Source organism: Coptis chinensis, chromosome 8 (assembly GCF_015680905.1).
Source record: "Coptis chinensis isolate HL-2020 chromosome 8, ASM1568090v1, whole genome shotgun sequence".
In the NCBI taxonomy this organism is placed as follows: Eukaryota; Viridiplantae; Streptophyta; class Magnoliopsida; order Ranunculales; family Ranunculaceae; genus Coptis; species Coptis chinensis.
In genome coordinates this window covers 89,827,490-89,840,115 of record NC_141463.1, presented here as the reverse complement: position 1 = coordinate 89,840,115, position 12,626 = coordinate 89,827,490, and the positions used below count along the sequence as shown (strand labels likewise).

Below are 12,626 nucleotides of genomic sequence, written 5' to 3'. Positions count from 1 at the left end.
TTCATGTAAATAAATGTGAAATTATATTTAAAAAATTTATGATTATTATACAAACACTAATATTTAGCGTTCCAAGTACCAATATATATAAAATATATGTAATATATATTTATTTGTTTTTCTAAGTATTTAAACGTAATAAGAATCAACAACCAAATAATTGAAATTAACTAGTTAGTGAGGTTTACTCATCTATTGTTGTTGCAATAGAAAGAGCAATCATAGAAAATAAATCCACGCCATATAAAATTTATATCACCAAGCAATAAAAAAAAAACTCTATTTCTTATTTCCTATTTATTATTTTTATTTTATTTTTTATATATTTTTTATATATATTTTTTTTTGTTTTTTTCAAAGCAAACCATATGTTTTAGATCTAAGAAAAGTAAATAGTATTCCATAATTATAAAATCTCTATACCCATTTGCTCTCATATTATCTCAACATTAATAAAGAAAATATTCATTCTAGTTCAAAAAAATTCTATCTTAATAAAATCCCTACACCATATTTTAAAACTTAAAATATTTTTTATTAAACCATTTTCAAACTAAACAAATTATTTTCTCCCGTTTTCAAAAAGTCAAACATATTGCACTCAAATCAATTAACTATTTAAGACATAATAATAAATAATATATTACAAATTATAAAATAAATAATTTTGGATATTAAATAAAAACATAGATATTACAAATACTCTAAATTAAATCTCTCTCCCCCACAAAAATTATGAAAACTGAAACTATATCTCTTTTTTTAAAAAAATCTCCCGAACTCTAAACCCTATTTTGTTTCAATATTTCCTCTCTCAAGAAAATAATTCACCCAAAGTAGTCACGAATCATTTTCAATCTCTCGATTACTCGATACCAAAGCTTTCCCTAAAAACAACAACAACTTCCGCAACTCAAACAAAACATGAATCTGTTATATAAGCTCTCTAAACCAAATATTTCTATTTCAAAATAAAGTGTTTACTTAAGTTACTGCTAATTAGGCCCAACATTGTTAGCGCCTGGTTGGATCATGGGCTGGGCCCTAACTGGATCATGGAATGGGCCGGACCTTTTTGTCTTAGTTGTTCTATATAAACCCAAACCCAAACCCAAACCCAAACACGGGCATTTATCTTTTGTTTCACACAAAAAAAAATCAAAAAACGAGGAGCAAGAAAAAAAATAAGCAATGGCGGCAACCGACGTAGAAGCAGTAGATTTCGAGTTAGAAGATGATGATTTAATGGACGAAGAAGGTGGTGCAGCAATAGACATAATCGATCCAACTACTACTACTACTAGTACAGCTAATATTTCTTCACAACAACAATTACCAAAGCTCAAATCTGCTATTACTGGTGGTAATAATAATAATAATAATAATAATAGTAATGTTGTTACTGCTCCTCCTCCTAGAAAGACTAAAGGGAGGGGATTTCGTGAAGAGATTAGTAACAATGCTGAGAGGAATAATCGATTTGGTGGTAAAGATTTCGATTCATTGTTCTCTGATGGTGCTCCTGGCCCACAACGTTGTATGCACTCTCACTCTTTATCTATTTATTATATTTTTGTCAACTGTTTAGTTTCTAGGGTTTCATTTGTTATGAATTAGTATTGGTTTATATTGAGAATTAGGGTTTGGGGATTTAAACTAACTTATGGAATGAATTGAAGTTTTATGAGTATGCCTTGTTTGGGTATTTGGATTGTTTGTCGAAATTTTGGATGTAATTGAAGAACTAAGATTTTCTTTTTGCTTTATGAATATGTGAAGCGATTGAGGGATGGATTATATTGGTAACTGGAGTGCATGAAGAAGCACAAGAGGATGATCTTCAAAACCATTTTGGTGAATATGGTGAAGTCAAGAATTTGCATCTGAATCTTGATCGGCGTACTGGGTTTGTTAAGGTAAGCAATTCCTTTTTGACGTTTTTTTTTAATAACTCTTATAGCATGGTATTTTACTCTTTTTAATATAGTGTGCATCTAGTAACTGTAAGGCACATGTTAAACTGATTATTTTTGTACGAAGAGGATTCCAGTTTTAAGAACTTGTCAGTCTGGACAATGTATTGGACCCTGTTGCGTGAACAAAGATTACTGTGGTCCACATACTTGACAATTTACTTGGTTTGATCTTTGTCTTGGGATTTTATCTCTAATGTAGTAATGTACCTATATAAATTTTCATTTGGTTTTGTTGTTTTTATCAGAGAATAATATATTACTCAATTAGACTGAAAGGGAGACACTGATTTCTCACTTATAAATGACTGCACAATATGAAACTAGGGATTCCTTTTTTATACTCTATTACAATTTTACCGTTACCTTTTTGCTTCCATTCTTTCCGGTAACGGATTCCTTTGTTTGATTCTCTGTTACAAATCATGTTGTGAAACTAGGGCTGCCACCGCGAAAAGGAGCTTGGGTTTTATATGAAATTAGCTTGCTTATTCCTTGCTCTTTAACTCAGTTCATTTTATGCTGTCCAGAGCCTCCTTCCGGCTTTATGGAACATTAGGGTACCCTAACCATCAACCATACAACTGATGACATTCATTTACAGTAATCATAATGAACTGATTTATCATGACGATTGTTTTGAAGCTTCATAAAGGTTACACAAAGCAGTCTTTCCTTCCCAATCAATAATTCCTATCAACAAAATATATTTTTTAAAAGTGAAGCCGCTTACTTGTTTTCCTACATATTTGCAAAATCTGATGCAGCATAGTATTCGGATATTATTGACAAAACAATTATTTAGTTTGAAAATGATGATGTTGGTTTGAAAATTTCTGCTGCCTATCCGTAAGCATTGTATTCTTAATGCCTTATGGAAAGATTGAAATTTGGTTTCTGTATTTTGCATGTTGTGGCCGAATACTCATTCTTCTAGACTATCGCTTGTGTGGGATTCTGTTGTAGAGTCCTGTTCAACCAGACAACTATTTTGAATGATATACTGTTTCTTTCTTTTTATTTCAAGCTCTGTATTGATTTTCTCTTGAGTGTGTTAGTAAGTTGGTTGGAAGTTCCAATTTGAACTCCATTCTGTTTTTTTTTTTTTCTACCAGGGTTATGCACTCATAGAGTATGAGAGGTTTGAGGAAGCCCAGACTGCAATATCTGAATCGAATGGTGTTGATCTTCTTGGCCAGACGCTCTCGGTTGACTGGGCTTTCAGCAATGGTCCCTTCTTCAAAAAGAGAAACATGAGGAGGAGGTCTGACATTTTTAACCGATCTTAGCGTATTTATTTTTCTGTTTAGGAAAAGTTGTCAATGTCAACATTTATATAACCCCTGCCGAATTATTTATTGATATCTGAGCTTATGATTATGGTCAATGTGTTTAGTTGTTCTAATGTGAATTGGACTTAGGACCTTACAATGTGCCTCCTTGCAAATAATTTGTTAATGAAACTTGCATATCATAGAGTTGGAACTTTGTTAATAAACTATTTTCTTAGTCTTTTATGGGATAGAAGAAACCCTAGTATTCACAACGCGTCCGTAAGTGTGTGTCCGACACTGATTATTTTAAGAATATGAAGTGTCTATGTTACTTGGAGTCTTACTTGTATCTTCAATGTATTCTTCTCTTTCTTTCCCTTCCTTTTCTGGTCTATTGCTCAGAGACGACTTTTTTTTTTGCTCGGTAAAGTTGAAATCTCATTAAAAGTGAAAAGAAATAAAGTAGGCCGAGAGAGCCTACTATTACAAAGAAACAAAATAAAACTAAAAACATAGCCAAAGGAGGCTAATCCAAGAACTACAAATTATTCTACTTCTAAATACAAAAGCCTATCCCACCTTAGACCACTGAAATAATAAAGCCTTGATAGATATGATCAGCTCTTGCTCATAGACGACTTTGTGAAGAGATGTGATTTTCTTACCATTTGAAAGACTTACAGGCAACGACTTTTACTGGATATGTCATCCATACTGTAATAGGGTACAACCCACTACATTAGCCCCACTGTCTTCATCCGTAACTGCATGTTAAAATGGATGTGGACGGATATCACTTCTGTGAGTTATAGCGGGCCTAATACTTTCGTGCTATGTAGATAGGATCGTTGTTGTACTTGGACGCCTGTTAGATAAAAAAATTCATTTGGGTACTTGTCTGTTGCAATGTTGTTTCTTTCCCATCCCTTGTACATCTATGTTACCTAAGTTGTGTTTTTTCTCAATGCAGATCACCACGTGGGCATCGTTCAAGGAGTCCCCCCAGGAGGAGGTACTGATTTGATGTTAATCTGCTATCAGATGATGTATGGGCATCAAATGTCAGATGTGAAATCAAAGTTTGTGTCATGGGATTTCGGTTTGGTTGGATTTTTTTAACCTCCGCTATTAGAAATGTATTTGATGCTCGGCCACTCCTATTTGCTCCTTCATATTTTGAAAGGTGTTCAACTCTGTAAGCTGAGTTTGTTTCCTTAGAATATGCAAACTATTTTGTCAACAATTAAGATGTGATATTTGAGATAGAAGAAATTGACTATGCTATTTGCTTTATCTGCTTGGCGTAGTCCACCATTGACGCCATGTTATTATACACCATTGACCCATTGGGTGACGAAGTTTACTGGGCAAATTTTACTGTCACGTTTTTAGCAAATGTCATTTTACGAACAATGCTTATTGGACGATATCTCCAAATCCTTTTTCCTCGAAGTAGCCTTTTTGGATTCTCACCTCTGGTTTGCTTGAAACCGATGCTAACGAGTTAGAAAGCTCTACTTGTATTCTAGTTCATAATTAAAGATGATATCGTTGTTGTGGATGATTTTGTAGTATTGTTAGTTGCTCCAACCCCAGCAAGTGTTAAACTTCACATGAAAAAGATGAGTTGCTAGTCCCGAAGTGTTAGGGCATAGAGAGACGTATTGGAATCAAATTTGGAAGTTACAACAACTTCAAGTCATGCGGTTGCGGTTGTGAACTTGTGGGAGTGGGTTACAGACATAACCTGATTAGACAGAAAAAACTTACGAACTTGTGGGAGTGCGTTACAGGCATAACCTGATTAGACAGAAAAGACTTAAGAGAAACTTGGCGCTCTCGATAGTTATGCACTTGCGCTGAATGTGAATGGTATGTTTAAGAGTCCCAAAAGTTAGTTTTTTTTTTTTTTTTTTTTGTGAAAAGGTTATGGAGTTGAGGCAGACCCCTACTTACCTATTGATTAAATTTCAAAGAATTACATACCTCTCTAAGAGTATGATATTAGAGGGAAAATCATCACTACAACAATACTAGGCTCTAAGCCTTACAATCATAAGAAACTCGTCAATATAGCCTACTCGAGTGCACACACAAAGAATTAACAACATAAAATTATCTAATGTCAGCCACTAAACAAAAGTTTTATCCCTTAAGACCAGATGATCATTCCTTAAATGTTTTTGTGCATACTCGGAATTATAGAAAAAAGTCTCACATTCACCGCAAGCGGATGTTAAACCAAGAGTATCATCCGAAATCTCCTTAATGCATCCATCAAAATTTTTACTTTTATATCTTGCCTTGGAAATTTGCTTAATCATAACTAAGGTCGGACTAATTTCACTGACTAAGTGCCCCTTGACCACACTTGGAGAGGGTTCTTTTCTAGTTCTCTTTGACCTAACCGTAGTCCATTCTTCATCAGCTTGAGTTTCCCTATGAACTCTCGACCTTGTACCAGATAGAGAGATATGTTATATTTTATATCTCATCTGCTGGTTCATTGGAGCACAAGCCTACTCACCAGTCAAGGGGTTCTAGGAATCATTTGTAACTACAACATCATGCATCCACTTGTATTAAAATAGTATCCACTTAAACCACAACATCCAAGTCAACATCTTGATGAGTATCTTTAGCTAATGTGGCATCTATATGTGTACCAACTACAACCTCAGCAACTAAAACTCTAACAGTATGAATATCGGTATATATATATATTGATAATTTGGTATATATGAAATGGACGAAGAGATTTAGAGTTACATTAAAAAAAAATACTATTTCACTATTGCTGCGGGACTGTACCTGAGGGTCGCAATCTTTATAATAGTTTAGATTTGTCGCAAACGAAACATCATAAAATGAATGGGTGATTTTAATTTAGACCTGTATATTATTTTCCAACTTCATTCAAGTATCAGGTACATTGAAGGAACCTCTTCACTTGCATTGGGTTCCACACTCCCACATTGTGAGATCAACAAGATATCTCCTATCTAGATATGTACGCGATAAACGAATCAAGCTGTTTAGTTGAGGTCCCTCCATCGGACACCGCTTGTCGAACAGACATACCCAGTTCTTTGGCTCGCTTCCTCATTTCCTGCCTTTCCTCGGACACCATCAACTCTCTTACTGAATTTTCAATCGCAGAAGAAGACAGTACCTTTTTTCGTTGTGACCACTCTCGAACAACCAGACCGACTTTTAGTACCTCAGTCACCAACATGGTATTCCTAGGTTGGTCTGAGTGCATTGGCCAAGCTCCAATAGGAACACCCATGCTTAAACTCTCCATGCATGAGTTCCAACCACAGTGACTCAAGAATCCCCCAGTTGAAGCATGGGCTAGTATCTCTAGTTGAGGAGCCCAATCCCTCACCACCATTCCTATTCCTTTCACCCTCTCCTCAAAACCATTTGGGAGTTCAATTTTCCTACCTTCCTTCTCTTCTGTGAAGATGTCACCTTTATCAGCCTCCCTCAATGCCCAAATAAACCTTTGTTCACTGCCTTCAAGTCCAACCGCTAGCTCAGTGATCTGTTCATCTGATATCGATGTCATTGTCCCAAACGAAATATAAAGAACTGAATTCTTAGGTTGTTTATCAAGCCAGTCCAGGCAACTGTGACGTTGTCGAGATTCATCTGCATGGATTGCTACTGGATTAAGTGGCCCAGTTTCCCATTGCTTCATATCTCCAAGTAGTCTTTCTTGTGCCAAAAGATCAATGAACCTACCTTCAATTGGTCGACATGTGTTATACAGGTGACCTCTAACAAATTTCATAAACATGTATTGTTCATCAACGAACTTGGCGAATCTTGCAGTAAAACAATCCTCGAGAGATATATAAGGAAGATCACTTGGAAATATAATCTCTCCAGATTTTCCATGCCTTTCCCATTGGAAAAAGAGGGCAGCGAAGGCGGAGACAGCGTGGAAGGCATACGCTTCACCGTTAGGAATTGAACATGCTTCTTGAGCGGCAAAGCACATAATTGAGTCGTGAACAACAACTACACGCCGAGCCTTAGCTGAAAGAGTATGAAGAAGTGCGACAAGGGGTTCACGTAGACTTGCTGTAGAATCAAATATAGGTTGAAAATGGGCGGGAAACTTGTTCGAAGCATGAGGATCGGGGGAAGGCATCATAATTGGTGGGAGTTGGATATCATGGAAATGGATATTTGATATGGTGGAAGGTTCCCAGCCATGAACACGTTGCTTTGCTTGACGATTGTGTGTGGCTGAACCAATGTAATGTACTGGTACCCCATGAACGGATACAAGCCTTGACAAGTTTAACAACTGATTTAGGTGGCCTTGTGCTGGTAAAGGAACCATCACCACCACTACTGGTAACTCTGTTTGTGAAGTATCCATTGAGAATAAGTGTCTTGATCTCAAAGGCATTGTACATGGATTTTATAGAGTTTTTAAAACTCATTGTCATTACCGCAATATATGCCAACAATTGTCCATTAGTGCCATGTCCTTATTCACATATAAATAGAAATATAAGATCGCCTACACTTTAACAATCCACATGGCACTAATTAAGCATGGCGCACTTCGCATATTGATGCTTCAAACAAATTCCAAAAGATTACTTGACTGTTTTTACTGACAAATCTAGGGAGTTTTATGTTGCAACTGAGCACTTGGGGGGCTGCATTGTACGTCAATTTGAGAACTTGAGAACTTGAGGCCGGATTTGTTTGTTTATTTGATTATTTTTTCTGTTTTCTTATATTTGTAAATTTTATAAAAATACGCATTTTTAGTTCTGCAGGCGCAAATCTAAAGGCCGTAAGCCACTTGTCGGCAATATTTTTATTATCTTGCCATGTTCTTTTGACTAGCTAAAAGAATCGCTTTAATTTTGTTGTTGATTTAACATGATTTGCACGTGTTGTCACCACAAGTTGGCCGCCCGGCCTACTCTAAGATCCTAAGATGGGGGCAACCGGGGTTAGGGCTATGCTAGCTAGGTGGCTAGCATGAATGTTTCAATGAGAAAGTCAACATTAGAACAATGCCAAGATTGTGGGAATAAGCTGCATATATATATATATATATATACACGGATAATGGTTGCCTTCGAAAATTATACTTACAAGTTACAAATTAAATCACCAATGTAGTATTTTATAAGGCACAAGGGTAAGCATGTGCCTACAGCCTGAGCCGCTACCCTCCAACGTTTGACACGCCTATTCCCTCACAACCATTTTTGTTTAAAATGATTCCATGCTTATGTTTCTAGGCTTATAAAAGTTTCTAGGCTTACAAGTTTAAAATGATTCCATGCTTATGGTTCAGTCTATTATTGATTTTTTTGTGTGGGATAAGCTAAGGTGAGAAAGACCTTTTAATTCACTCCAAAAAGGTTTTTTTAACTCACCCATCGTAATTTTTTAGTGGCTATAGTTAGGGAGTGTGCTGACCACATCTCACCTTATGATATGGAATATGTCCTTCCAATTCCTTTCAGACCTTTCTGATTTATTATTAGAATATCATAAGAAAGATTGTTTCCATTATATCTAGAACTCCAGAATAAAGTGGAACATGTTCTTTTTGGAAAATGCATCATATTCACCGAATCACTGCCCTTCGATTAGCTAACTAGTATGCATAAAGATGTGAGACAAAATGAAACAAAAGACAACATGCATCATGGTGATGTATTTTGAGATACTATTAACTCTTTTTTATTGACAAACATGTTTTAAATGAGATCAGTAACTTTTTTATGCTGGTGGGTTTGATCCCAAACCTCTAGTATCATCACCCAAATATTTTACTGACTTTGCTAATTGCACTTACCGATACAAGTAGTCAACTTGCCATAGTGATAAGTAGTTAAGCATACTGTTTTACTCTAAAAAGTAAAAACACTATATTAGACGAGTACCCTGTACCCATATTAGACATATTAGACATATACATTGTTGTGTTACAAGGCATTGCCGCATTGGTGGCTAGGGGCTACTTTCCTCAAGTTTTCCTTGACCTAAATATATTAGTATGAGTGTTTTCCGATGACATTCTTATCTGCGCTATATAACCAGAACACAAGGGTCATAATGTCTTGATCATACATTGGAGTATTGGACGATATCAATATTTGGGCTTATTATTAGCTCCAAAGAGTTGTGAATTGTGATGGTAAACAGGGATCAACTTAACATACTAACTTGCATCTACATGTCAATTGGCATCAGCCGGGATTGAGTGCTATGACTGTGACAGTGTTGACTACAATTTGTGGCGATATGAGAGCAGTCTTTATCTTTTTTGGTAAAGAGACCAGATTTTTATTTTTATTTAGGTAAGCAGGTTAATGGAAAAGATGCAACTGACGACATGGATTACGGCTCCTCTTGTTGTTGTATGATTGATTCAAAAATTCAAAGTTTCACGCGAATTCATTTGTGGTGGCTGTCGACAAATGAATGATTGTTCAAAACTTTCCGTTGTTGTTTCTTTGAAAAGTGGCTGTCGACCTAACTGAGATTATCTTATTTTATTATTAAGAACACTAAACACATGTTTAATTGTTGATTAACACATGTTTAATTGTTCATATCCAATTTTATGAGGTATTATTAGGGTGGTCATATACTCATATGCAATGCCCAAAATATCGCCGATATATCCAATATATCGTTGATATATATATAAATTTTTTTGGTACACCGATATAGATATATTCGATATATCTCAACCGAATATTGAATTTTTTTCTCCCAATATATATTGCAATTTCTGATATATCGACCGATATATACGATATAACTTGTTGACTTTGATCGATATTGTTGACTTTAACCGATATATTGACGATATTTCTGATATAATCGATGATATTTTCGATATATCTACATACAAAACAAAAATTTGACTGGCCAACAAAAAAATAGATATTTCCGATATATATATAAGTTTTTAGGTATATCAAAATATTAACCGAATTCGATATTTTGGGCCTTGCTCATATGTACACTACTTTTTCTAGGGCTGTCCACACACAATATCAAAACAAACAGGACTCAAATGCTCACAAGGCTGCCCATTTCTTTATCTATCTAGATATTCTCTTCCACCTTTCAACCTACCTCTGAATTGCTCCATCACTCAGTAATAGTACTGCACTACCATCTCCACCAGTCCACCCTCTATTGTAATCTCCTAGTTAGTTTTTGTATTAAATTAAAAGCAGTTTAACAGTATATAACTATTTGCTACTTGATCACATGTTGTCAAAAGAAACAAGAAAAGAGTAGTAGTGTTACACGAACCTACTATTGCGACTTACTATTTGGATAATATTGGTTTTCATTGCAATACACACATACACATATCTCTATGTAAATCAATGATTATGAATTTTGACACATCAATACGTCAAATAGTAGGTCAAATAAGTGGGTCGGTGTAACAGTACTGAGAAAGAGTCCAGAGGACCAATTTCAAGAAAAAATAACTCTAGAGGACACGGTTTTTTTTTAGTAACTCACAAGGACAAATTCTAGCATTAAGTAACTCATAAACCCACAATTTTAATTTTAGTAACATTCAAGAACAAAATAAGTTGGCTCGGCATTTTTTTTAAATACCAGTTTCATCCCTATATGTAATGTTTATAAAACAAAGAAATTTGGTGATTGTTCATATTCAAATAGGTGAACATATCTCATACATTATGTTAATATATGAACAATAATTGTTCATACTCCAAATATGTATGAACATTGATTGTTCATCCTCCAATAGGTGTATTTACTTTCATACATTATATTGAGGTACGAACAGTGATTATGCATAGCTCATGTTGAGGTATGAACATTGATTGTGCATAGCTCATGTTGAAGTATGAACAATGATTGTTCATACCTCATGTTTAAGATATGAACAGTGTTGATGTATGAACAGTGATTGCTCATACCCCAAATAGGCATGAACAATAATTGTTCATACTCCAATAGGTGTTTTTACTGATCATATATTATGTTGAAGTATGAACAGTGATTGTGCATAACTTATATTGAAGTATGAACAATGATTAATTATTCATACGAACAGTGATTGTGCATAGCTCATGTTGAAGTATGAACAATGATTGTTCATACCTCATGTTTAAGGTATGGACATTGTTGATGTATGAACAGTGATTGGTCATACCCCAAATATATAGGCATGAACAATAATTGTTTATACTCCAATATGTGTTCTTACTGATCATATATTTATGTTGAGGTATCCCAAATAGGTGTGAACACCGGGTCGTTTTGGTTGGGTTGGGTAGTTTATTATTTCATGTCAGGGGTATACTTGTCCTTTCATCTACCTGAATCATTTTTTATTTCGCGTCAAGGGTATACTTGACATTTCATCTATTTGGTCCCTATGAATGATTAAAAAAAAATGGTGTTGAGAGTTACTTTTTCAGCCGTTTTGTTCTTGAGAATTAGCCCATGCAAAAGAAAAGTCTTAAGTTGCAACACTAGGGATATATTTGTGTTATCCACAGAGTTCGGGATTTAGGAATTTTTCAAACAAGAAATTGGTCCCAAGGCTCATTTTCGAGTGAAAATCATTCTCAAAACCAACGATTTTTTTTAATCACTCTCAAGGACAAATTTCGGGATAAAATAACCCAGAAAACCAATTTTAGAGTGAAAATAACCCTTAAGGACAAATGACTTGGATTTTAAATAAATATTTTCCTATTTTACCCTTTCTGTCGTTTTACTATGAACAATGAGTGTCCATACCTTATGTTAATGTATGAACAATGATTGTTCATATACCCAAATAGGCGAACGTATAGTACCTCATATAATATGTTGAGGCATGAACATTAATTGTTCATACTCCAAATAGGCCGGTATGAATAATGATTGTTCATAGCTCATGTTGATATATGAATATTGATTGTTCATACTCCAATAGTGTTCTTATTGATCATCTTACATTATGTTGAGGTATGAACATTGATTGTTCATACTCCAATAGGTATTTTTATTGATCATACATTATGTTGAAGTATGAACAGTGATTGTTCATACCCCAAATAGGTATGAATAATCAATATATGAACAATGAGTGTTTATAGTTGTATAAACAGTGATTGTTCATACTATATACACCGGGTCGTTTCGGTTGGGCCGTTCTTTTTATTATTTTGTAACAGGGGTATACTTGACATTTTATCTACCTGAACCGTATTTAATTTCACGTCAAGAGTATACCGACTTTTTATTTACTCGGAAGTGATTAAGAAAAAAAATGTGTCCTCTAGAGTTATTTTTTCCCCCTGTCCGGGAGAGTTACTCCCTGATTGTCCAAAATATTGATTCTTAA

The 12,626-nt window shown here is 34.9% G+C and overlaps 2 protein-coding genes across 2 annotated transcripts; one reads left to right on the top strand and one right to left on the bottom strand.

The window, feature by feature from the left end:
* The first annotated feature begins 1,124 nt into the window (after positions 1 to 1,124).
* Y14 (RNA-binding (RRM/RBD/RNP motifs) family protein) lies at positions 1,125 to 4,540 on the top strand. Its single transcript, XM_086577333.1, has 4 exons — positions 1,125 to 1,537; positions 1,780 to 1,916; positions 3,089 to 3,237; positions 4,218 to 4,540. The coding sequence occupies exons 1-4, from the start codon at positions 1,192 to 1,194 to the stop codon at positions 4,264 to 4,266; spliced, it is 681 nt and encodes a 226-aa protein (XP_086433459.1). The 5' UTR covers positions 1,125 to 1,191; the 3' UTR covers positions 4,267 to 4,540.
* Positions 4,541 to 6,123: 1,583 nt separating this feature from the next.
* On the bottom strand, positions 6,124 to 7,718 carry LOC147484167 (zeatin O-glucosyltransferase-like). The gene has a single exon (XM_086577073.1). It carries the CDS (start codon positions 7,668 to 7,670, stop codon positions 6,246 to 6,248), a length of 1,425 nt encoding a protein of 474 aa, XP_086433199.1. The 5' UTR covers positions 7,671 to 7,718; the 3' UTR covers positions 6,124 to 6,245.
* Between the last annotated feature and the right edge of the window lie 4,908 nt (positions 7,719 to 12,626).

Coding starts and splice junctions, on each gene's coding strand:
- Y14 (XM_086577333.1), top strand. CDS start 1,192: ATGGCGGCAACCGACGTAGAAGCAGTAGATTTCGAGTTAGAAGATGAT. Junction 1,538..1,779: donor TGCTCCTGGCCCACAACGTT/GTATGCACTCTC, acceptor GAATATGTGAAG/CGATTGAGGGATGGATTATA. Junction 1,917..3,088: donor GGCGTACTGGGTTTGTTAAG/GTAAGCAATTCC, acceptor TTTTTCTACCAG/GGTTATGCACTCATAGAGTA.
- LOC147484167 (XM_086577073.1), bottom strand. CDS start 7,670: ATGCCTTTGAGATCAAGACACTTATTCTCAATGGATACTTCACAAACA.